The sequence below is a fragment of the Brachyhypopomus gauderio genome, chromosome 12, assembly GCF_052324685.1.
Source record: "Brachyhypopomus gauderio isolate BG-103 chromosome 12, BGAUD_0.2, whole genome shotgun sequence".
Lineage (NCBI taxonomy): Eukaryota > Metazoa > Chordata > Actinopteri > Gymnotiformes > Hypopomidae > Brachyhypopomus > Brachyhypopomus gauderio.
The window spans coordinates 13,607,373-13,632,179 of record NC_135222.1 but is presented as its reverse complement, the minus strand read 5'-3'; the positions used below and the strand labels follow the sequence as shown (position 1 = coordinate 13,632,179).

Below are 24,807 nucleotides of genomic sequence, written 5' to 3'. Positions count from 1 at the left end.
TTGAGAACAACACATTGTTCCTGTACAGTTCATACAAGGTCCCCAGCAAATTTGAGCTGCACACGAAAACTAAAGAGACCACGGAGTATGCAGATCCCTTCAAATACATCAAAACACTTGGTAAACGTCGGCGTGTGACGTGCATGGCCATGCAATTGTTTTAGCCAGCCAGTGGATAACTTGTGTTACAATAACATTTAAAATAAAGTTAAAATGTAACACTTAGCAGCTTGAGGCGGAGCTACAATGAAACTTATGTATGTTCTGAGCTCAGATTAAAACCTGTCATAACTCTTCTGAGCCCTTTTCTTTCCAGTCTGTTGAGGTCCACACCTGCTCGGTTTCATATTTAACTGTTGTCTTCAAGCCACGAGGTCTGATGTCTTTATTCCAACTCAGGGCTCGCCGCACGTGCACGCAGATAAACTTCGCGCTCGTGCCCGTTAACAGCAGCGGCCCGTTTGTGCGTCCCGGTCATTTCCTGGTGTTTAATCAATTTTTGAGTTTCTGAAGCGAAAAGTGTTTTTGGATGTTTCGGATATGGCGGAAACGTAATAACCGCTCCTCAAATCCAACAACTTGTTCAGTGAACCAGTTTCCCCATCAAAAACGTATTTTTCAACGATAAATGCTGTTCTTAAACAGCTCCCTGATTCCGATATATGAATGCTGTCTGGCGACCTCAACTTTATTTATTTGTTTGTGTAATTATTCCAAATGGAAAACACTTGTATGCTGTAATATTTAAGCGTTTCATACAATCTGTACTTCTATGTCATTCCCAACAGATGGCGCTACGAGTCCCAATAGGTGCAAGACGTGTGCGTGTTTGCGCTTCAAAAAGTGTTTTAATACTTTTAATTTAACGTGGCGGTGGAAGATTACCCCTTATATACTCATAGATACCCCGTATATTTTTTCTATTTTCTAGCATTCATATTTGCAAAAGTTTTGAAAGTTGTGACAAACAAATTGTGATTTGTTGAACAAGTGACTGTTATTGGACTTCAAATACACAGCTTTATTATAACCATCCGGTGGGTGGTTACCGGACCACAGTTCGCCGCCCTGCTCCGTTTATTCTGAGCGCGACTAACGCACGCGCCGCTGTGGAGCGCACGCGAGTAACGCAGACCGGGACGACGCTCGTTATCTTTTGACAGCTCGGTCCTTCGCCTCGTTTCTACAGTGACCCAGCGTGTCGGGTTCGCCCGTGGATAACGAGCAACGCCGCGTCTGGCTGGACGGTTCCGATCGTCCGTGGCGCTTCTGGACCGAGTTCCTTGGTCCACAGGACGCGGAGCTCCGCAGCGCGTAACTTCCCATATCGGTGTCTGCGCGGAGACTCGGTTCGGAGGTTGCGGCGGGATGGACGTCCGAGCGGTCCTGGCGTGTCTCTGCCTCGCTGCGGTGGCAGACGTGAGTTCGGACGGCGTGAGAAACTGCGACGCGACGCGTGAAGCGTTTGGACTACGACGCGCCGGACCGACCAGCCTGGTACCCGCCTCGCCACGCACAGGTACAGGCAGAAATAAAAACCCAGAAACGCGTCGGTGTCATGATGCACACGGTGCACACGTTCATAACGAAGGCGACTTTTGCCATGGTGTTCACTTTTTAATGACCCAGCTGTCAAGTTAAAATAGTGTAAGCAGTGTGTGTGTGAGTGTATGTGTGTGTGTGTGTGTGTGTGTGTGTGTAGGTGAGTTTCCAAACGTTGGCAGGAGCGCGACTGGCAGGTCTGAAGAACACAGGTCCTGCAGAAAAGCTCGCGTAGTCGGAGAAGAAAGCAGCGCTTTGAGAGGTTTAGCCACTCAAGTCTGATTTGAGTATTGATTTGTGAGACTTTATAGAGTCCAGACGTATGTGATTACGTCATACCTCGAGTCGACGTCACAGGTGCGCTGGTGACGGTCGTTTTACTTTTTTACGTCATTGTTTGAGCAGGAAGTTTTTTTTTTACGACACAACTGAAGTAGCTGCACGTTGGCTAATCACTTTCCCTAGCTAACCTTGTTAAACCTGCTAACCCATCCTTCCCTACAAACCCTGCTAACCTGGCTAACTCTACTAACCCTGCTAAACCAGCTAACCTTGCTAAACCATCTAACCTTGCTAAACCATCTAACCTTGCGTTCAGAGAGGGACGCTCAGCGGGTTCCTCTGGCCAGTGGACGGCCTCGCTTGGCTGTGCTAGCATAGATACACACTTTTTAAAGAGAAGTGAAAAAAAAAGTTGTTGTCTCATGCATTCTTGCATGTTGCCATGGCAGGATTCTAGTGCCATTTGAGCTTAACATATTGCATCCATGTTAAGGCTTGTCCTGCTGGGCTGTGGAATAGAACGATGAGCTTATTCACTGTTATGGCTGATGTCTGAACTTCAGAGTCTCTGTGGCCCCCAGACTGCAGCGCCACGCTAAGCTCTGTGTGATTTCTCTCCCGACACCATTTTGTGTAGGAACGTCTAGACACCAGGTTGACTACTGATTGCCAACAGGTTGACTCTGAGACCTGTCCTCAGGTTGCGGTCAACATAGTGTCATGTCCAGGTGCAGAAGTCCATGCAGCTTAGCGGCCACACCCAGCAGTGGGCTGCTATTGGTGCTGTAAACAAGAGGGGGCGTGGCTCTGTCCAGGAACTACATCAAAGACAGGATGCAAAGAGAATAGGAGGAGAGGTTGTTTTCCAGCGCGGGATGACAGAGTTTCTGAGCGCGTCTGGATGTAAGACGCTGGGATCTGAAAAACGATGCGGTTTCTTGAGTGTCTGGTCAAACCTCCTCCACAGCGTTGAACACACACAGTCATTCATAGTCTTTTAGTCACACACACATATGCACACATACAGTAGTCTTTTAGCTACACATACTGTGAATGCTCTCGCTTTCTCTATCTCACATTCACACACACACACACACACACACACACACACACACACACACACACACACACACACACACACACACACACAGCTTCTGTATTCTGTAGCGTCTGTATTTTCTTGTCCCTTGGCACACGTACCCAGACAGTCACACCCACACCAGTGGAATGACTCCTTTCATGTCTTGACGGTCAGACCACAGTAGACGTATCTCACACATAGTGCTCGGGTCATTTAGTTTGTGTGCATTCTAAACCATTTTCAGAGCAGATTTTTTTCTTCGAGTGACTGTAATCCTCACCCATACAAGTACGCAACAACCCTCCATACACAACTCAATAAAGTATACACAACACAGTACACAAGACACACCCTCACCCAAGGTACACAACACGCACCCAGTACACCCCACCCCCATCTAACACTGAACTTCTGACTTCTGGACTGTCAGGCTGTGGTCACATCAGGACTACAGGAAGACCCCTGACCCCCTGTTCTGGTCACTGGACGTGCAGCACCAAGTGCCCCATCATTAAATGCTTCCAGTTAGAGGTGCTCGTGCAGCGTGTGCGGTACCCCCCATGTTCAGGACCCTCCCGTGTGCAGTACCCCCCCCCCCCCCCCCCTTCATGTTCAGGACCCTCCCGTGTGCAGTCCCCCTCCATGTTCAGGACCCTCCCGTGTGCGGTACCCCCCCCATGTTCAGGACCCTCCCGTGTGCGGTCCCCCCATGTTCAGGACCCTCCTGTGTGCGGTACCCCCCCCATGTTCAGGACCCTCCCGTGTGCGGTCCCCCCATGTTCAGGACCCTCCTGTGTGCGGTACCCCCCCATGTTCAGGACCCTCCTGTGTGCGGTACCCCCCCCATGTTCAGGACCCTCCTGTGTGCGGTCCCCCCCCCATGTTCAGGACCCTCCTGTGTGCGGTACCCCCCCCGTGTTCAGGACCCTCCCGTGTGCGGTCCCCCCCCCGTGTTCAGGACCCTCCCGTGTGCGGTCCCCCCCCCCCATGTTCAGGACCCTCCCGTGTGCGGTCCCCCCCATGTTCAGGACCCTCCCGTGTGCGGTACCCCCCCCCCCCCCCCCCCCATGTTCAGGACCCTCCCGTGTGCGGTCCCCCCCCCCCCCCCCCCCGTGTTCAGGACCCTCCCGTGTGCGGTACCCCCCCGTGTTCAGGACCCTCCTGTGTGCGGTACCCCCCCATGTTCAGGACCCTCCCGTGTGCGGTACTCTCCTGTGAGAGGTCCCCTTCTGTTTGTGGTCCCCTCCAGTGAGTGGTCCCTAATCCTAATCCTACCTTAATCCTAACCCCAACCTAAGTCTGGCCCTGGTGCTGGGTAGGTTGTTCATGTTTCGTTGCAGGTGTTCCTCCAGGTTTATCTTATCTGATGACCCCACAACACCCCCGTACCTGTTTGTGCATGCTGCCCGATGCCCGAGCGGCACGTACACACTGCTCCTCTATCTCCAGACACATCACCGGGAGCATCCAAGGAGCTGCGGGCGAGACACACACACACACTCCTGATGGCTCATGTTTGGCTCATCACTTCTCACAAACAAACCTCTGATGTAAACAACAGTGGACATTCCAGAGAGATGAGACAGAGAGAGGGGACGTTGATGAGACAGAGAGAGGGGACGTTGATGAGACAGAGAGAGGGGACGTTGATGAGACAGAGAGAGGGGACGCTGTTTGCTTTGCTTCTTTTTTTGGTTCGCTGAGCAATTCCAGTAGTTCTGAAGGTTTGGGAATGGAAGTGAGCATTTATGGTCTAGAAGAAATTGGCATGAAGGAGCTTTTCAGACCTTCACAGGGAAACGATGAAAAATACCTGTGTGTGTGTGTGTGTGTGTGTGTGTGTAAAAGCTCAACTTCGCTGCTGTTTCCGCAGGGTCAGACCTCCAGGTGTGCCTGTCCCGCAACCTCACCTGCTGCACCCGCAAGATGGAGGAGCGGTTCCAGATAGCAGCACGGCGGGACTTCCAGAACCTTCTGCAGAAGTCCTGCTCCGGCCTCAAACTCCACCTCAGTCGCAACGTGGCCACCTTCCAAGGTGAGTCAGGGTGGGCGGAGTGAGTCAGGGTGGGCGGTGACTGCGCGGAGTAGGCGGGACTGGACTAGACAGTGTGTGGTGGTATGGGGCTGTCCTAGCAGGGCGGAGCTAAACAGCGTGAGGCGGAGCGAGGCAGAGTGGGGCGGTTTGTTTGTGATGGGCTATAATCTTTACGAAGGGCTCCAATCTTCACGATGGGCTATAAGCTTTACGATGGGTGCTAATCTTCACGAAGGGTGCAGATCTTCACGAAGGGCACTAATCTTCACAAAGGGCGCTAAACTTCACGATGGGCCTCTCTTAGTGTCTTGCTGCTGCCGTGCTACAGTCCAGTGCCTCTCCAAGTTTAGCAATGGGTGCTTGATGAACGGCATTCTTGGAGGTCAGAACTGCATTCTGGGAGGTCTAATGATGATGCTGTCTCTCCCTCACGCTGTCTCTCCCTCACGCAGTCTCCCTCACCCTGTCTCTCTCTCTCTCATGCTGTCTTTGTTACGCTGTCTCTCTTTCACACTGTCTCTCCCTCTAACCATGTTGCTGTTGCCCTTAGAAACATGGTGTCCTGTTGGTGCTGTCCTGTTTCTTTCCTCTTAAGATCCTCAGCTCCTCATTTACCAGTGTGAGGAAAGGTCAGAATCGTGTTTACACTCTCTCTCTCTCTCTCTCTCTCTCTCCCTGTCTCTCCCTCCCTCTCTCTGTTGATTTTTTTGAAGTCTAGTCTGACCACTGGCAGGACTAGTTCAGGTTCTTATGGCGTCTCCCTGTATGTCAACCACAGCCCTTTAAAGACCCTGTCTCTCTGCATCAGACATGTGGGCTGCTTTCATTGACTGAACAGTGAGAGGAGAGAGGTTGTGAACAAATGTTATGACCTGCCCCTGACTGACTGGAGTATGCCAGTATTGTGTAGCATGCTTGCATGTTAAAATGATATTATGGCCCTGCCGGCCAGCATCTGGTTTCACTAATGAGCCAACAGGCTTAATAAAAGAGGGGAGGAACTCACCGGGCTTTGTCTGCGGTGAGAGTCATACACAAGTTCATCACCTCCGACCCACCTCCTCGTGCAGAAGGTGAGCAGAGACAGCTGAGCATCGTGAGGCCAAAATCACACACACACACACACACACACACACACACACACACACACACACACACCAGGCGAACTGTAGAATCCCAGCTTGATGCCCCCCCCCACAAACACACACGCACTGGGATTGTCTGTTGTGAGGTTTATAGGGGATTTAATTCTTTTGTATGTCATGTTGCCATGTGACCTGTTGGAATGCTGTGCTGTTGCTGCGGTAACTGTGTGAGTAATTGTCCATTAAGTTCTTCGAGGAGGTGTGTGCTAGGCAGGACACACAGGACACAGACACACACACACACACACACACACAGACGGACACACACAGAGACGGACACAACCACCATACCACACACCAGTGTAATACACACCACCATAACACACACCACCACTGTAACACACACCTTCCCCACACGCACAGTACAGAGTCAGAGATCAAAGCTTTTGGGCAAATCTCCAGTTCATACCACAGTGATGAGTGCGTGTTGAAATCTCGCTGCGTTTTGTCGTTAGCAAAGGGAAACACCGCTCTGCAGGAAAGTGACACAGCATGGAAGGAAAACATTCACTGCGCTGCACAGCCGCTGCTGTTGGAGTGGCCAGCACAGGCTGCAGTTGAACATGGCTGCTTGTGGGGGTCCTGTGTGGGGCAGATGGGACTCGTGTTTGGTCAGGACGTCCCCCAGGCAGACGAGAGGTGTTGCTCTCACACACATGAGCACATGAGACTTGGGGGAGAAGAAAATGAGCACATGAGGTTTAGGGGAGAAAATATCGAGAACCTGAGAGGCTTAGTGGAGAAGGTAGCGAGCATGTGAGGTTTAGGGGAGAAAATATCGAGAACCTGAGAGGCTTAGTGGAGAAGGTAGCGAGCATGTGAGGTTTAGGGGAGAAGAAAACAAGCGCATGAGGCTTAGGGGAGAAAATAATGAGCACATGAGGCTTAGGGGAGAAGAAAACAAGCATATGAGGCTTAGCATGAGAAACGGCAGCATTACAGCCAGAGTCTCACGTCTCATTACACTCATGGTGGCCTCACGCAGCCTACGTGGGGATAGGTGGGTTGGGTAAGAGGGGGCAGCCCAGAGTTGTGAGGAACTTTGGGTATTGTGAAAAGATGGGGAATCAGAGAATGTGCTGGGAGGCAGAAAAGAGTCTGGGTTTGGGTTGTAATGTTTGCTGGTTTGTTTGAAGGTTGTAATTTTCACTGCTTGTTTATAACGTGTCTTCACTGTGGTGCTCCATGCTGTGGGAGTTGATGGGACACACCCCACTAGAGTCGTGAGGTTCTGGTGTTCGGGCCTTCCCGTGTTCCGGCTGCTCCAGGGTCGCTCCGACGGCTGAGCTCCCCTGTCCTGAGCGCTGCTTGGAGCGCTGCCTTCTCCATGTGTGGAATAAAAGTGTCATGCTATCCTGTTGGACCGTCTAAATTACCATGTTGGCATCCAGGGTTCTGCGCTGAAGTGGTTTGAATCTTATCTGAAGAACAGATCCTTCTGTGTTAAGATGGGAAATACATTTTCCACAACTGCGGCCATTACCTGTGGAGTCCCTCAAGGATCCATTTTAGGTCCCATTCTGTTTACTCTATACATGCTCCCACTTGGCTCAATCTGTCAGAAGTACAATGTTTCTTATCATTGTTACGCTGACGATACACAGATTTATCTTCCACTTAGACCAGGAGATGATGGTTCAATCAACCTCCTCACAAACTGTCTGCAAGACATAAATTGCTGGATGTCCAACAACTTTCTACAGTTAAATCAAAATAAAACTGACATCATCATTTTCGGAAACCCTGATCAAACCAGCACTGTAGCAAAAGCTCTGGGATCGTTATCTTTAAATGTTCATATGCATGCTAAAAATCTTGGAATCAATTTTGATTCCACCCTCACATTTGCGAAGCAAATTAGTAGCGTTGTGCGTGCTGGTTTTTACCACCTCAGGAACATAGCAAAACTTAAACACATTTTATGCACCAAGGACTTGGAAACGGTCATTCATGCATTTGTCTCCTCTCGCATTGACTATTGCAACTCGCTGTACTTCGGTGTGTGTCAGTCCAGCCTGGCTCGCCTGCAGCTGGTTCAAAATGCTGCGGCCAGGCTACTGACAGGTACGAAGAAAAGGGAGAGCATTACTCCTGTACTTGCCTCCCTCCATTGGTTACCTGTGAGATACCGTATTGAATTTAAGATGCTACTGTTTGTTTTTAAGGCGCTACATGGCTTAGCTCCGAGCTACATCTCTGAGATGCTGTGTTTTTATTCCTCCACTCGGTCGCTGCGCTCCTCAAATCAGCTGTTGTTAACCGTCCCACGATCTCGGCTGAAGTTTAAGGGTGATCGGGCATTCTCAGTTGCTGCCCCCAAACTCTGGAACAGTCTTCCATTCTGCATCAAATCCTCTCAGACGCTTGAGGCTTTTAAAACAAATCTAAAAACTCATTTATTTACCCAGGCATTTGGATCCATTTAGAGTCTGTGTTTCGGTCTGTTTTGCTGGTTTTATTATGTTTTGTGACTTATTATTCTTATTTAATTTTATTATTTTATTATTTTAACTTTTTATCCTTTGTACAGCACTTTGGTTGACACTTGATGTCTTTTAAATGTGCTTTATAAATAAACTTGACTTGACTTGACTTGATTAAAATGCTCATATGTAGCAGATGTACAGAGGGCGGAGAGATCTGAATGCCCTGCATCTCCTCTCCACCCCTGGAGGTGGTGTCTACACCTCACCCTCTGCCCTCACCTCTGTGGAAACATGCCTGCTCCAGGGTGATACCAAACCCTCTACCCCAGGAGCAGAACATTGTGCCCGGTGTAGGTGTCCTCCACTGGGGCCGGGGGGCCCGGGGGGCAGAGGCGCTGGTGTTGGGTCATCGTGAGCATCTCCCATCGTTGTGGGTTTGGTTTGAAATCTCTGCTCCTCTCAGCATCGATCTGAAGGAGAGAGAGAGGGAGGAGTTTAACTTTGAGGGAAGGGTCTCCACTCGTACGCTGATCTGAGCCGTCCTGCCTGTGGGGTGTAAGAGGCCTCATTAATTCTAGCACTCTGAAAGGCGCGTTACACACATGAGCACACACACACACACACACACACCCCCGCGTGTGCACAAAAACACACACACACACACACACACACACACACATACACACACACACAGGCACGTGTGCACACATGTATGTGCATACACAGACATATGCTCACACAAACACTCATATTGATACACACACACACACACACACACACACACACACAGTGCTCGCTGGTGTCCCGTCACTGTGTCTTTGTCCTGCCGTGTAGGAAGTGTTGTAGCTCTCACTGCTAGACTGCAGTGTCCCTCCATGCTTGCCGTCCTTATGAGGTCACACACCCCATGGTTCCTGCTTAGAGCAGTGGCCCTGGCTAATCGTTCTCCTGGCAGGGTGTGTGTGTGTGTGTGTGTGTGTGTGTGTGTGTGTTTGTGTGAGTGTGTGTTTGGGTGTGTGTGTAAGAGGTGGAGGTTGGGGGCCTTCAGTTTGATTTGTGTGTTTGATTAGACATAGAAGCGTCTAATTGGAGCATTGTTTAAGATATACTCTTACTCCTGCATGTGTGTGTGTGTTTGTTTGTGTGTGTGTGTCTGTCTGTCTTTCTGTCTGTCTCCGTCTGTTCACACTGTGCTCTGATCTTTCAGAAACACACATGTCCTTTCCTGCTCTGCTGCCAGCCAGGGGGATGCAGAAAGTGTGTGTGTGTGTGTGTGTGTGTGTGTGTGTGAGAGAGACGTACTTCTCTCCACTGATGAATTCTGCTTTTATGCCGAGGTCACTTCCTACCAGCGATGGTTGTAATGACGAACACTTATCAACAACAGCCTTGTCTCTCATCTCTCAGAGTACAAGTACACACAGAGGGAAGACACACACACACACACACACACACACACACACACACTTGAGGGCTTGCTCCTGTAGGTTTTCCACAACACTTGCAGTTAGCAGACAGGTGTGATTACATGTTGGCCAATCAGGGGAATTAATTGCTCAGCGATCGCAAAAACCGGTACCAGAATCCTGCCAGCCTGTGCAGGGATACTTTAATTAGACTGTCAGACTTTGGCCTGTGTGTGTGTCTGTGTGTGTTCATGAGTTTGTGTTATGTGTGTGTCTATATGTGTGTGGGGTGTATGCGTGCTTGTATATGCTTGTGGGATGTATTTGTGTGTGTGTGTGTGTGTGTGTGTGTTTGTGTCTGGTGTGTGTGCCTGTGTCTGGTGAGTGTGGTGTGTATCCATGCATGTGTCTGGTGTTCGTATGTCTGGTGTGTGTTTGTGTCTGGTGTTTGGTGTTTGTCTAGTGTGTGTATCTGGTGCCTGGTGTGTATGCATGCGTGTGTCTGTTGTGTGCGCATGTGTCTGGTGCCTGGTGTGTGTGTGTGTGTGTATCCATGTGTGTGTGCGTGTGTCTGGTGTGTGTGTGCATGTCTGGTGTGTGTGTGCATGTCTGGTGTGTGTGCGTGTGTCTGGTGTGTGTGCGTGTGTGTGTGTGTGTGTGTGTGTGTGTGTGTGTGTGTGTGTGTGTGTGTGTGTGTGTGTGTGTGTGTGCATGCGCGCTAATGCATTGACCTCATTTCCGTCCTCTTAGCCCTTATGGCGGTGGTGATTTCACACACCAGGACTGGGCTCCCTCATCTTCCTCATCTGCTCTCTGCTCCACTCCTCCACTCCACTTCATCCCTCCATCTGTTCCATCTCTGAGTGAGAATGAGCTTTGAGGCACCTGTGGCACCTGGTGGACCAGACAACACGCTGTCACTTCTACACACACACACACTGTCATTTCTCTTCCCTGGAGCGGGTCAAGCCGGCCGGTCCTGTCCTCCACACACAAGCATGTACACACACACACATGCACATGTACGCATTTACGCACACACACATCCACCAGCGGGTGGACGGTGACAATCTGTGCCCTCTGATTTTGAGGCCAGTTACCAGGTAAAGAGAGAGAGAGAGAGAGAGAGAAAGTAACTCTTTCTCTCCCTTTCGCTGTCTCTCTCCTTTCTCTCCCTCTCTTTCTACCTTTTCTCTTTTATTTTTCTTTCACTCTCTTCCTCCTCTGCTCACTCTCCTCTGCTCCATTATGTGCAGTGGTGCGTGTGGGGTGCGTGTGTGGTATGAGTGTGGGGTGCGTGTGGGGTGCGTGTGGGGTGCGTGTGTGGTATGAGTGTGTATGTGTGTGTGGTGAGTGTGGGGTGCGTGTGTGGTATGAGTGTGTGTGGTGAGTGTGGGGTGCGTGTGTGGTATGAGTGTGTATGTGTGTGTGGTGCGTGTGGGGTGCGTGTGTGGTATGAGTGTGTATGTTTGTGTGTGGTGCGTATGGGGTGCGTGTGTGGTATGAGTGTGTATGTTTGTGTGTGGTGCGTGTGGGGTGCGAGTGTGTATGTGTGTGTGTGTGGTGCGTGTGGGGTGTGTGTGTGGTATGAGTGTGTATGTTTGTGTGTGGTGCATGTGGGGTGCGTGTGTGGTATGAGTGTGCATGTGTGTGTGTGTGTGTGGTGCGTGTGTGGTATGAGTGTGTATGTGTGTGTGGTGCGTGTGTGGTGAGTGTGGGGTGCATGTGTGGTATGAGTGTGTATGTGTGTGTGGTGCGTGTGTGGTATGTGTGTGTATGTGTGTGTGTGTGGTGCATGTGGTATGAGTGTGGGGGGCATGTGTGGTGCGTGTGGGGTGCGTGTGTGGTATGAGTGTGTATGTGTGTGTGTGGTGCGTGTGGGGTGCGTGTGTGGTATGAGTGTGTATGTGTGTGTGGGGTGCGTGTGTGGGGTGCGTGTGGGGTGCGTGTGTGGTGAGTGTGGGGTGCGTGTGTGGTATGAGTGTGTGGTGCGTGTGTGGTGCGTGTGGGGTGCGTGTGTGTATGTGTGGTGCGTGTGTGGTGCGTGTGTGGTATGAGTGTGTATGTTTGTGTGTGGTATGTGTGGGGTGCGTGTGGGGTGCATGTGTGGTATGAGTGTGTATGTGTGTGTGTGGTGCGTGTGGGGTGCGTGTGTGGTATGAGTGTGTATGTTTGTGTGTGGTGCGTGTCGGGTGCGTGTGTGGTGTGCGTGTGGGGTGCGTGTGTGGTATGAGTGTGTGTGGTGCGTGTGGGGTGCGTGTGTGGTATGAGTGTGTGTGTGTGTGGTGCGTGTGGGGTGCGTGTGTGGTATGAGTGTGTGTGTGGTGCGTGTGTGGTGCGTGTGGGGTGCGTGTGTGGTATGAGTGTGTATGTGTGTGTGTGGTGCTTGTGTGGTGTGTGTGGGGTATGAGTGTGTATGTGTGTGTGGGGTGCGTGTGTGGTATGTGTGTGTATGTGTGTGTGGGGTGCGTGTGTGGTATGAGTGTGTATGTGTGTGTGGGGTGCGTGTGTGGTATGAGTGTGTATGTGTGTGTGTGTGGTGCATGTGGGGTGCGTGTGTGGTATGAGTGTGTGTGTGTGGTGCGTGTGGGGTGCGTGTGTGTGTGTGGTGCATGTGTGGTATGAGTGTGGGGTGCGTGTGTAGTGCGTGTGGGGTGCGTGTGTGGTATGAGTGTGTATGTGTGTGTGTGGTGCTTGTGTGGTGTGTGTGGGGTATGACTGTGTATGTGTGTGTGGGGTGCGTGTGTGGTATGTGTGTGTATGTGTGTGTGGGGTGCGTGTGGGGTGCGTGTGTGGTATGAGTGTGTATGTGTGTGTGGGGTGCGTGTGTGGTATGAGTGTGTATGTGTGTGTGTGGTATGAGTGTGTATGTGTGTGTGTGGCATAGCTGAGCAATGCTCGTAGAATTAGTGGCGTATTGTGAGGGCGTTCCCCAAGGGGTTTGGTGGTAGTAACAACAATACTGAGCTTGTGAGCAATGCACGAGTTGCTCTTGTTACCAAAGTGTGATCATTTTCGATGTGTCACACTATCGCACAATGCCTTGCTCAGCCTGGGTTCATGTGCTGATGGACAGTCGGGGGGGGGGGGGGGGGGGGGGTATTACACTGAAGAATGTTTACTTTTAAAAAGTTTTTAGTTGAAGAATGCTTCAAAACAGAAACTCTTCCTTTTTGGGTTAAAAGTGTGCCAATTGACCATTTGTGATTTTCAAATTTGCATTTAACACGCCTGTGCAGTTAATACATGCCTGGAGAACCACACAGTCATGGCCTAGCTGGGAATTGAACCCACAAACCCCTGGTCACAAGACCAGTTCCCCAACCACCAGGTTAAGGATCGTTAAGATCTGCATGATGCAATTAAGCCCAAGGTCACAGGGGCGGTTCCCAGGGTGCACCTGTCCTGTCACACTGATGAATATGTAAATGGTTCTGAAGAAGAGCTGTAAATGTGAGCTGTAGTGTTGAAGGCGTGAGGGAGCAGACACTCCCTCCCGAGACAGCGTCCCCCACACCACTCTGACACCGCTGTGTTTTGCCTTGTGTTAGGGAGGCGTTTGTTTGAACATTCCTCACCTGTCGCCACCCTAATTGCATTTAAAAGCAGCTTTCAAAAGGGGCTTTCAAAAACAACTTCCAAAACCAGTGTTTAAAAACGTGGTGCACTCACAGAGGTAAAACAGGGAAAAGGTGACCTAACGTCACGAGAGACTCACATGAGAGCTGCTCTTTGATCTCTCTGTCTCCCCCTCCACCCCTCTCTCTGTCTCCCCCCACTTCCCTCTCCCCCCTCTCTCTCTCTCTCCCTCTCTCTCTCTCTCTCTCTCTAACCCAACTCCTCCCTCCATTCCTCCTCTCTATCTCACCAACAGCTCCCTCTCTCCCTCCTTCCTCCCTCTCTCCCTCCTTCCTCCCTCTCTCCCTTGCTCTCCTTCAACCAACACCTCCTTCCCTCTATCCCTCTCTCTTTCCACCCCCTCTATCCCCCCTTCTCTCTCCTTCTAACCCTCTCTCTCTCTTTCTCTTTAGTGAAGACCTCATGCCTGTCTTTTATTCTTTTACTCCAGGCGCTGTCCCATATTTGCCCTGGTTTACCCTTTAATAGGAAACTTTTGTGTGTGTGAAACTCTTTCAGCACTAATGACTAAATGCTGCTTCCTGTTCTCTTAGTAATCTCCCGTTTTCATGTTAAATCCCGGAATTACAGTAATGGTTATTATTGCTGCTAACCCTAACTCCCACATGTGTTGTCTTCTTTGTACTTCAACAAAATCCCTTAGAAGAATTTAATTTGAAAAGCACATGATTAACTAATTTACACTAATTGATTTTCCTGCACCTCTCAGCAGAGCCGACCTCCACCCGGCTAATTAGCACACGCTCGTTAACTAATTGGATTGTGTCGGGGGAGAGAATAGAGCCTGCGGCCTGTGTCGGGGGCGGAGCCTTGCTCTGGCGCTCAGCCTGATTAGCATACAGATTGCCGTGGCACTGTGGTGAGACGCAATACGAAAGTCAATCAGTGGTTTTCTCTGTGGTGTTCTGGGAAACATTTGAATTGGGTTTTACTCTCAAACTGGGACTCTGCAGTGTGACAGGACCAGGACTGTTTATCTGTTTATACAGACGTGGGACATGTGCACTAAACTACAGATTTAGAACCTTCAGGGCAACCTGCATCCCGGACCCGCGCTCACCTACACATGGACTTCTTTGGGTTTGTAGTTTCACAAGGACTGCTGTGAGGCTCCACTCCCCATGTGTTTGCTGTCTTCTCTCTCTCTCTCTCTCTCTCTCGCTCTCTCTCTCCCTGTTGTTCTGAGGGTCAGAGTCTTCCCCAGACGCCTGCTGGATCTGACTTCTCCTTCTTGCTGCAATTACAATCTCTCTCCTCTGCTATTGACCATTCAGTTTCTCTCTCTGTGTGTCTCTCTCTTTCCTTCTCTCCCTGTCCTCCCTCTCTTTTCCTTCATTATTCAGTTGTTTCCTGTTGGCCTGTATTGAGTTACAGATTTAATGACATAATTGCTGTCAGATGCTATTAGAGCATCCGGGAGCTGACTGGCAGATGGATGCTACTTTGGGGCTGCAGACTGCTCAGAATCTCCCACAAATGGTCTCTCTCGGACGTCCTAACCCTAACCCAACTGTCCTCCTAGACGTCCTAACCCTAACCCAGATGCTCAGAGTCTGTCTCAGACGGTTTAACCTTAACCCAGACGTTATTCTAGATGTTCTAACCCTAACCCAGACTCTCTGAGTCTCTCCAAGCACTACATGAGTCTGAATACCATTCTGCTCTAGATGGTTGGCCTGGCAGTTTGAGCCTTTCTCAGCTTTTCTCAGCCCTTTCTGGTGTGGTCAGTTCATGTGTCTGGGCAGATCAGGAGTTTGGTGTGCTGAAAGATCAGGTGACCGGCCAGACTTCTCCACTCTAATTGTATGGCGTGAAGAAAAGTCATGGCCTGGAGGTTAGGGAACTGGTCTTGTGACCAGAGGATCGTGGGTTCGATTCCTAGACCAGAGGCCATGACTGAGGTGCCCCTGAGCAAGGCCCATAACCCTCAAATGCTCACTTGTATAAAAATGAGATAAAATGTAAATCGCTCTGGATAAGGGCGTCTGCCAAATTCCATAAATGTAAATGTAAACTTTCACAAGGATGTGAAAGTGTGTTTCCAGCATGTGTTGAGTGGTGGGTCGTGTTGACCCATTTATCAGGGTCAGGGTTGGGCTTCTGCTCTGACTGATCCAAGCCTTCCTTGTGCTCTTCACACAACACAGATTTTCCTGATTTTCACTCCTACATAGTGCTGGAGTCATGCTGAGAGCCTCAACGTGCTCCTCACGCTAATGTTAATCCCGTTCAGTGAGGGCATATGGGGGGGTGGCATGGTCCTGCTGCTTGACAAGACACTGCCACACGTGTGCAGGACATCGCTGCACACCGAGAGGTTGTCCTGCCGGGGGACATGGATGTGCTGCATTATATTTTTCATATACACTTTGTAGATTTTGCACATATTCATTATGTTTTTTTATTGTAATATAAACTTGATTTTCTTTAACAGTCCATTTTTTCTTCCCACTGACTCATCTGGTGAAAGGAAGCCAGTACAGACTCTTCAGTATTTCATAATAAAAGCGCCCAACCTGCAGGTTCTTCTGAACGCCAGAGCTCTCTGTCTGCGTGCTTGAGGCTTGCTGCTCTGGAGGACGGGAAACCAAAGTCTCATTTAAGCAGAGGAAGGGGAAGTGTGTGTGTGTGTGTGTGTGTGTGTGTGTGTGTGTGTGTGTGTGTGTGTGTGTGTGTGTGTGTGTGTGTGTGTGTGTGTGTGTGTGTGTGTGTGTGTGTATCCTGCTGAACAGCGACCTAATTTAGAAGGCCAGCCTGAGTCCTGCTTTTGTTAGCTTGTGACAACTAGGCAGAGGTCTCACGCACACACACACACACACACACACACACACACACACACACAGTATAGGAACCTAGAGAGCATATCCAATGGTCACACAGGAGTTGTGATTATGTTTCACTGCCCTCTTTCCCCAAACTGATCTCAATACCAAAACCAAATTCCTTTAGACCGGTAGCTATAATACTCTTAATATGGTCTGCAGATCACAGACTTCACTCCTCTCTGTCTCTCCCTCTCCCCCTTTCCCTCTCTCTCATTTTCCCTGTCTCTTCTCTCTCTCCTTCTCTCTCTCTCTCCCTTCTTTCTTTCTTAATCCTTGTCGTCTTCTGTCTCTCTTTCTGTTCTTCTCTTCTCTCTGTCTCTGACTTTGTCTTCAGTAAGGTGGGCATTAAAAGTGTTTGGGGTGCCCCCCTAAACATTCTGAGGTATTTGTACCAAGACCCTTTTCCCCCATTCCTCTTAAATTACAGCTGAGGAAAGTGGTGTGTGTGTCTGTGTGTGTGTGTGTGTGTGTGTGTGTGTGTGTGTGTGTGTGTGTGTGTGTGTGTGTGTGTGTGTGTGTGTGTTTGTGTTTATATATGAAAGTGTTGGTAGAGACAGAATGGGTTTTGTACAAATTTAAAAGTACGGTGATTTAAGTGTGTGACCAAACCCACATACATGCCCACAGATGAACACACACACACACACACACACACAAACACACACACTCGCATACCCATACACCCACACATGTATCTGTTTGCGGTGACAGTAACCAGCAGTAAAAGAGTGGAGGGGGGGGGGCAGCAGTAGAGGGGCTGTGTAGATGTGTGTGTGTGTGTGTGTGTGTGTGTGTGTGTGTGTGTGTGTGGGGTGGGGGGGGGGGGGGGACTCATGCAGTTCACACCGATAGAATGGGCGTCATCTCTGCATGACTCTGCAGCAGCGATGACCAAGGGCCATCAAAAAGGCTTTGAAGAAAATCCAAGAAGCTAACAATGACCAGGGCCTCTTTGTCAATTAGTAAGTGAGAGCCACGTGACAGTGATTCAGACCCACATGATGATGCTAGACACTGGCCTAAAGATCGGGGGGGGGGGGGGGGGGGGTAGGGAAGAGATAGAGAGCGAGAGAGAGAATGAGGGAGGGAGAGAAATGGAGACTTGAGGGAGGATGGCATAAGAGAATCCACCCTTTGTAGCTAGAACAGCTTCAACTCTTCCACAAGGTTTAGGAGTGTGTTTATGGGGATTTTGACCATTCATCCAGAAGTGCATTAGTGAGGTCACATACTGATGTTGGACAAGAAGGCCTGGCTCTCAGTCTCCGCTCTAGTTCATCTCAAAGGTGCACTGGTACACAGTCATTTTAGAAGGGTCCAAACACCAAACTGTTCCCACAAAGTTGGGAACATGGAATTGTCCAAAATGTCTTGGTACGCTGAAGCATTCAGAGTTCCTTTCACTGGAGCTAAGGGGCCAAGCTGAGCTCCTGCAAAACAACCACACACCATAATCCCCTCCACCAAACTTTATACTTGGGACATAACAGTCAGACAAGTACTGTTCTCTTGGCAACCACCAAACCCAGACTCATCCATCAGATTGCCAGATGGAGAAGCGTGATTCATCACTCCAGAGAATGCACCTCCACTGCAGTCCAGTGGTGGCGTGCTTTACACCACTGGATCTGACGCTTTGCATTGCACTTGGTGATGTATGGCTTGGATGCAGCTGCTCAACCATGGAAACCCATTCCATGAAGCTCTCTGTACACTGTTCTTGAGCTAATCTGAAGGCCACATGAAGTTTGGATGTCTGTAGTGATTGACTCTGCAGAAAGTTGGCGACCTCTTCACACTATATGCTTCAGCATCTGCTGATCCCGCATCCGTCAGTTTGTATGGCCTACCACTTCGTAGCTGAAGTTGAAGTGCAGGCTGCTGCTGGTGGTGGTGCAATGTTGTGGGGGATATTTTCCTGGCACACTTTAGGCCCATTAGTACCAATTGAGCATTATGTCAATGCCATGGCCTACCTGAGTATTGTTGCTGACCATGTCCATCCCTTTATGACCACAGTGTACCCATCTTCTGATGGCTACTTCCAGCAGGATAACGCGCCATGTCATAAAGTGAGAATCATCTCAGACTAGTTTCTTGACCATGACAATGAGTTCACTGTACTCGAACGCCACCACAGTCACCAGATCTCAATCCAACATTTGGGATGTGGTGGAACAGGAGATTCACAACATTGATGTGCAGCTGACAAATCTGCAGCAACTGCGTGATGCTATCATGTCAATATGGACCAGACTCTCTGAGGAATGTTTCCAGTACCTTGTTGAATTTATGCCACGGAGGATTAAGGCAGTTCTGAAGGCAAAAGGGGGTCCTTGTTGGGCATGTTTTCAGCTGGATGTATGGAAACCAGATATTGAAACGTGCAGAGAAAGATGTGGGCAAGTCAGGGCAGATCCCCCCACCCCAACCAGCCTGCTACACACACATTCCTAGATCACTGTAGATCACTTTAGATCACTTAAGAATCATCTCACTTCACCTGTTCCTACTCCTTACTATTATTTTTATTATTTATTTATTTTTATTATTCTTACTATTATTTTTTGGCTGACTTTGAGAAATGTATAATCTTGCATGCATTTAAAATGTTCTGACAGCAGTCTAACACGGCGTGAATCTTTCCGTTATTCCCTTTTTTCTCTGACTCTGCCTGTACTCTCACTGAAGGGCCAGACTCAAAACCTGTCAAATAAAAATGTAGCCTAATTCTTCTGAAGCGCTCTGACCTGTCAGGTGTAAGTTTAGCATACACTTCTGACAATGATAACATTACATGAAAAGAGAGCAAGAGAGAGAAAGAGTGCTTCTGACTGTGTGTGTGTGTGTGTGTGTGTGTGTGTGTGTGTGTGTGTGTGTGTGTGTGTGTGTGTGTGATCATGATTGTGTGTTATATGCCCAGTGTTTGCTCTGAGCAGCTGAGGGTTCACTAATACAGTGTGGACAATAACACTAAACTGATCACACACAATCCAGTTAGCGCGCTACAGTGCAGTGCAGCTAGCGCGTTACAGTGCAGTGCAGCTAGCGCGCATGCGCTACTTTACTTCATGGAGACATTTCCGAGTCCTCTAAAGGAAAGGCTTTTGGTCTGTGGAGACAGTTCCACTGTAGGGTACGGTTATCTCTCTACAGTGTGATCTTGTGTGAGAAGCAGATAGGTGCTTTTGCAATGCACGCCATGACCGTGGTGGGCGGTGTGTGTCGAGACTTGTCCGTGTTGGATCCACATGTTCTAAAGCGGTGTTCCGCGATGGCCCATTAAACACGCTCAATCATACGACATAGATGGCCATCCCAGGACACCCTGCCCAGTTTCAGGTAAATTCACGGCGAGTCCCAGACTCTTCAAGTTTCTGTTTCAAAGGTGAACTTGGACAGTGGCCATCTTAGCATCACAGCATAGCACTGTTAGTGACCCACAGTAATACCTGAATTCCTCTAGAACACTTAGCGCTGCGGAACAGACGCTCAATTAGCTGCTGATGTTTGTCTTTCTCCAGACATGAGCACACTACGACGGCAAGCTGGACCACAGATTGGCCAGTGAGGGATGTGTGAGCCCTGCTGACCCCGTCCGCCCCCAGGGACGTGCCGCCTCTCACGGGTCTCCCTGCTGAATTAAGAAATATGCCTGTCACTCTTAAGTGGGTTAGGCTGCATTACTGAAGATGAGTGATGCAGAGATTACAGAGGCGGGATGATGGGCGTGGAATGATTAGGTCGGCAGAGTGGGGTCTGGGAGGCGTTTTAGTGCCGCGCCCAGTTCAGCTGTAGATCGACGCCATCGTCCACTGAAATGCTTTTCTGACAGCTCAGTGATTGACTGAGACATCAGGAATGATGTTGGCCAACGTTCGGCTTAAACACTAGTTCTGATAAAACTGTGTTTGTTTGGAAATGGACATGGGTGCAGGAGTGTGTGTACTAAGGGGGAGTGTAGACCAGATATCAACAGCCCAGATCTGCTCATCCACGTAAAACCCGCCAGTCACCGCTGCACTCTGCCAGGGTCTGCTGTGTGTTTGTGTGTGTGTGTCTGTCTGTGAATACACCAGTAAGTCTGACTCTTGTCGTGAGTCTTCTGGTCCTGTATACTGTCCTGAAAGGAGAGTCAGAAGGAACGTGCAGAAGACTTTAGCATGTCAACAGGATGGAATAAAGCCAAAATCAGACAGATCTCGTATATTCTATGGTAATCTCGTATCTTCTATGGTAATCTCGTATCTTCTATGGTAATCTCGTATCTTCTATGGTAATCTCGTATCTTCTATGGTAATCTCGTATATTCTATGGTAATCTCGTATCTTCTATGGTAATCTCGTATCTTCTATGGTAATCTCGTATCTTCCATTGGAATCTCATATCCTCCATAGTAATCTCATATCTTCTATGGTGATCTTGTATAGCAGGGGTGGCCAACCCGTCATAGACCAAGAGCCACTTTTCTTACTGTGTTACGGCAAAGAGCCACATCATACATGGGTGAGTGTAGATAGTTGAGTGGTGGGGGGGGGGGGTGTTTGGGGGGTGGCGAGTGTAATTTGTTGAGCAGGGGGGGGCGGGGGGGTGGCGGGTGGCAAGTGTAAATTATTAGCTGTGAGGACAGTAAAATGCGTGTTTTCCACTACGCTGGTTTTAAAAGTATTAGCGGCTCGCTAGGCTTGTAAACAAACTGCGCCCCACGAAAATGCAGTGTGTCGCCCCGTTTGTGCAGGTGAGCCCGCGGACCGGCTGGGGAGCTGCATGAAACCAGGCAAAGAGCCGCATGCGGCTCACGAGCCGCGGGTTGGCCACTCCTGTTGTTACATGGGGCATATTGAGACATGCTATTTACACCTACGAATATTGGAGTGACTCGGTGACACCATGCATTTGGGTTATTTTGTGTATGACTAATGGGCATTTTAATGTTGTAATGCTCATAATGATAATACATTTTATTTCATAGGTGCCTTTCTTTCACTCAAGGACACCTTACAAATAAATACAATGCAAACAATAAAATAAAGAAACAGGAGAGTGGACAACCGTAAAACAGGTTGGTGTTGTCTCCAGAGATGTGAGACGGGTGAGGCACAAATGGAGACAGAAGACCCAAGAGGTATGGAGGAGGAAGACTGGATGACCTTGAATTTGAGCAGATTTAGACAATGATGCGAAACTTGGAGCTCTCTCCCTCCCAGCCAGTGGAGTTGTTGCAGGACAGGGGCCGTGTGGTTCGGGACAGGGGCCGTGTGGTTCAGGACAGGGGCGGTGTGGTTCAGGACAGGGGCGGTGTGGTTCAGGACAGGGGCGGTGTGGTTCAGGACAGGGGCCATGTGGTTCAGGACAGGGGCGGTGTGGTTCAGGACAGGGGCGGTGTGGTTCAGGACAGGGGCGGTGTGGTTCAGGACAGGGGCGGTGTGGTTCAGGACAGGGGCGGTGTGGTGCGGGACAGGGGCGGTGTGGTTCAGGACAGGGGCGGCGTGGTTCGGGACAGGGGCGGCGTGGTTCGGGACAGGGGCGGCGTGGTTCGGGACAGGGGCGGCGTGGTTCGGGACAGGGGCCGTGTGGTTCGGGACAGGGGCGGCGTGGTTCGGGACAGGGGCGGCGTGGTTCGGGACAGGGGCGGCGTGGTTCGGGACAGGGGCGGCGTGGTTCGGGACGGGGCGGCGTGGTTCGGGACAGGGGCGGCGTGGTTCGGGACAGGGGCGGCGTGGCTCAGGACAGGTGTTCTGGTGATACGGGCAGCAGAATTCTGGACCAACTGAAACTTATGTGAGACTTGTGAGTAAGATCAAAAAGGAGGGAGGTAACAAGGACCTTTTAAACTGTTAATTACAGCTACTGTTACACCTACTGTTACATGGCTGCAGGATCCTGTAGTCGTGGTGATGGCTGTTCCAGCCCTTAGTTACAGGTTAAACTTCTGTGATTGTTATAATCTCAAGTGAACGTCTCGGAGTGAGGCAGGGCGTAGGTCTTCAGGTTTTGGTGTTGATTGATGGTGGGGTGTGTTCTGATGGTGGGGTGTGATCTGATGGTGGGGTGTGATCTGATGGTGGGGTGTGTTCTGATGGTGGGGTGTGTTCTGATGGTGGGGTGTGTTCTGATGGTGGGGTGTGATCTGATGGTGGGGTGTGTTCTGATGGTGGGGTGTGATCTGATGGTGGGGTGTGTTCTGGTGTGATCTAATGGAGTGTGATCTGGTGTAATCTGATGGTGGGGTGTGTTCTGATGGTGGGGTGTGTTCTGATGGTGGGGTGTGATCTGATGGTGGGGGTGTGATCTGATGGTGGGGTGTGATCTGATGGTGGGGTGTGTTCTGATGGTGGGGTGTGTTCTGGTGTGATCTAATGGAGTGTGATCTGGTGTAATCTGATGGTGGGGTGTGTTCTGATGGTGGGGTGTGATCTGATGGTGGGGTGTGATCTGATGGTGGGGTGTGTTCTGATGGTGGGGTGTGATCTGATGGTGGGGTGTGTTCTGATGGTGGGGTGTGTTCTGATGGTGGGGTGTGTTCTGGTGTGATCTAATGGAGTGTGATCTGGTGTAATCTGATGGTGGGGTGTGTTCTGATGGTGGGGTGTGTTCTGATGGTGGGGTGTGATCTGATGGTGGGGTGTGATCTGATGGTGGGGTGTGTTCTGATGGTGGGGTGTGTTCTGGTGTGATCTAATGGAGTGTGATCTGGTGTAATCTGATGGTGGGCTGTGCTGCTCCAGGTGTTTGTGTTTGTTCAATGGGTTTTAGAGACCGTTTTGAGCAGTTTTTGACACAGATGTATACAGACTTTTTTCTTGTTGTGATATAATTTTTTGCGCTTTTTCCTTAATGTCTTTGCTGTTAGATCAAAGATGTCTACTGAAGTTGTCGGGTTTTCTGAGATCTGGGTGTTCTTTGGAAAGTTTTTTTTCTCTCTCTCCCTCCCTGTTTCTCTTTCTCCCTCCCTGTTTCTCTCTCTCTCTCGCTCTCTCTCTCTCTCTGGATCTCTCCCTCGTCCTCGCTCTCTGCAGAGATAAGTTTGTTAGATCTCTCTCTCTCTCTCTCTCTCTCTCTCTCTCGCTCTCGTTCTCTCTCTCCCTCTCTCTCTACAGATCTCTCCCTCGTCCTCGCTCTCTGCAGACAGAGATAACGGTTTGTTAGCCCACAGGGAGGTCATCCAGAAGCCTGTTGGGAGATCTTAGGGTCTTTACTGGTGGCAGGAACACACCCACTGCTGACATGTGAAGGCAAAGTTTGAAGCTGTTTGAAGGTCGTAATGACCTTCCAGTTGTGATGCGTGTTGTGATGGTGCCAGTGTGGTGATGTCCTGTTGCCGTTATGATGTTCAGATATGCTTGTATGTGCTATTTAAAATGACTTTACTAGTGCAGCTTCTGGTTGAAACTCATTTTTTGTAGTATTATGCAAATGAGCATGTGGTTCAAGCTGGTTGCCGTTACTGGCTGATTGTTACCAAGCTAAACAAAATATACACACACGGTAACCGAACAGCTTGGGGCCAAAACCCTTGTGAACTTATTTGCATAATGCTTAATTCTCTCTCTCTCTCTCTCTCTCTCACGCTCTCTCTCTCTCTCTCTCTCTCTCTCTCTCTCTCCCCAGAGGCAGTGGAAGCTCTGGTACATCAGGCACAGAACCACACGGTGGCGCTCTTGCTGTCCACATATGGAGAACCAGGTGGCTGGGCCTCATCTCCGGTGACTGAGCTCTTCACTGACGTAGGTCTGTTTGTGCTGGGGGCGGAGCTTCGCTTGGAGGAGGCGGTGCAACACTTCTTCCACGCCCTCTTCCCTCTGGTGCTCGAGCGGCTGGTGGAGCCAGGCCTCGCCCCTCTGGACCCTGCCTACAGCGAGTGCGTGCGTACCGCAGTGATGGGGGGGCGTGGCCCAGGTGTCTTTGGCCCCGCCCCCAGCCTGCTGGCATCGCGCTTGGCCGCCGCCTCGCTCCCCGCCCGCCTCTTCCTGCAGGCGCTGCACCTGGGTGTGGAGGTGGTGAACACCACGGAGCACCTCCCCCTGGGCCGCGAGTGCCGGCGGGCGCTGCTCCGAATGGACCTGTGCCCGCTGTGCCAGGCACTGGCGGACAGCCGGCCCTGCACTGGTTACTGCCTCAACGTGCTGCGCGGCTGTCTGGCCAGTCTGGCTGAAGTGGACGCCCCCTGGAGGGAGTTTGTGCGCTCGCTGGAGGGTCTAGGCTCTCGTCCCCACGCCGGACTGGACCTGGAGCACACGCTCGCCACCACGCCCGCACTCATCCGAGACACCGTGGCACACGTGCACGCCAGCTCCCCCTGGCTGTCGAAGCAGGTCAGACACTACTGCGTGATGCATCTCTCATCTTTGACTCGCACAAACACACACCAACAAGCACATGCAAACCCCCCCACCACACACACAGGCACACGCACACACACACAC

General features: G+C 50.3%; 1 protein-coding gene across 2 annotated transcripts in view; it reads left to right on the top strand.

The window, feature by feature from the left end:
* The first annotated feature begins 820 nt into the window (after positions 1–820).
* Positions 821–24,807, top strand: part of gpc5a (glypican 5a) — a 112,314-nt gene continuing 88,327 nt past the window's right edge. Inside the window, exons 1-3 of one of the 2 annotated variants that reach the window (XM_077023216.1) lie at positions 821–1,519; positions 4,779–4,940; positions 23,993–24,696. In XM_077023216.1, the coding sequence (XP_076879331.1) occupies positions 1,369–1,519; positions 4,779–4,940; positions 23,993–24,696 (1,017 nt within the window). In that variant the 5' untranslated portion in view covers positions 821–1,368. The remainder of the gene's footprint in view (positions 1,520–4,778; positions 4,941–23,992; positions 24,697–24,807) is intronic. The other variant, XM_077023215.1, reaches the window with a different exon arrangement.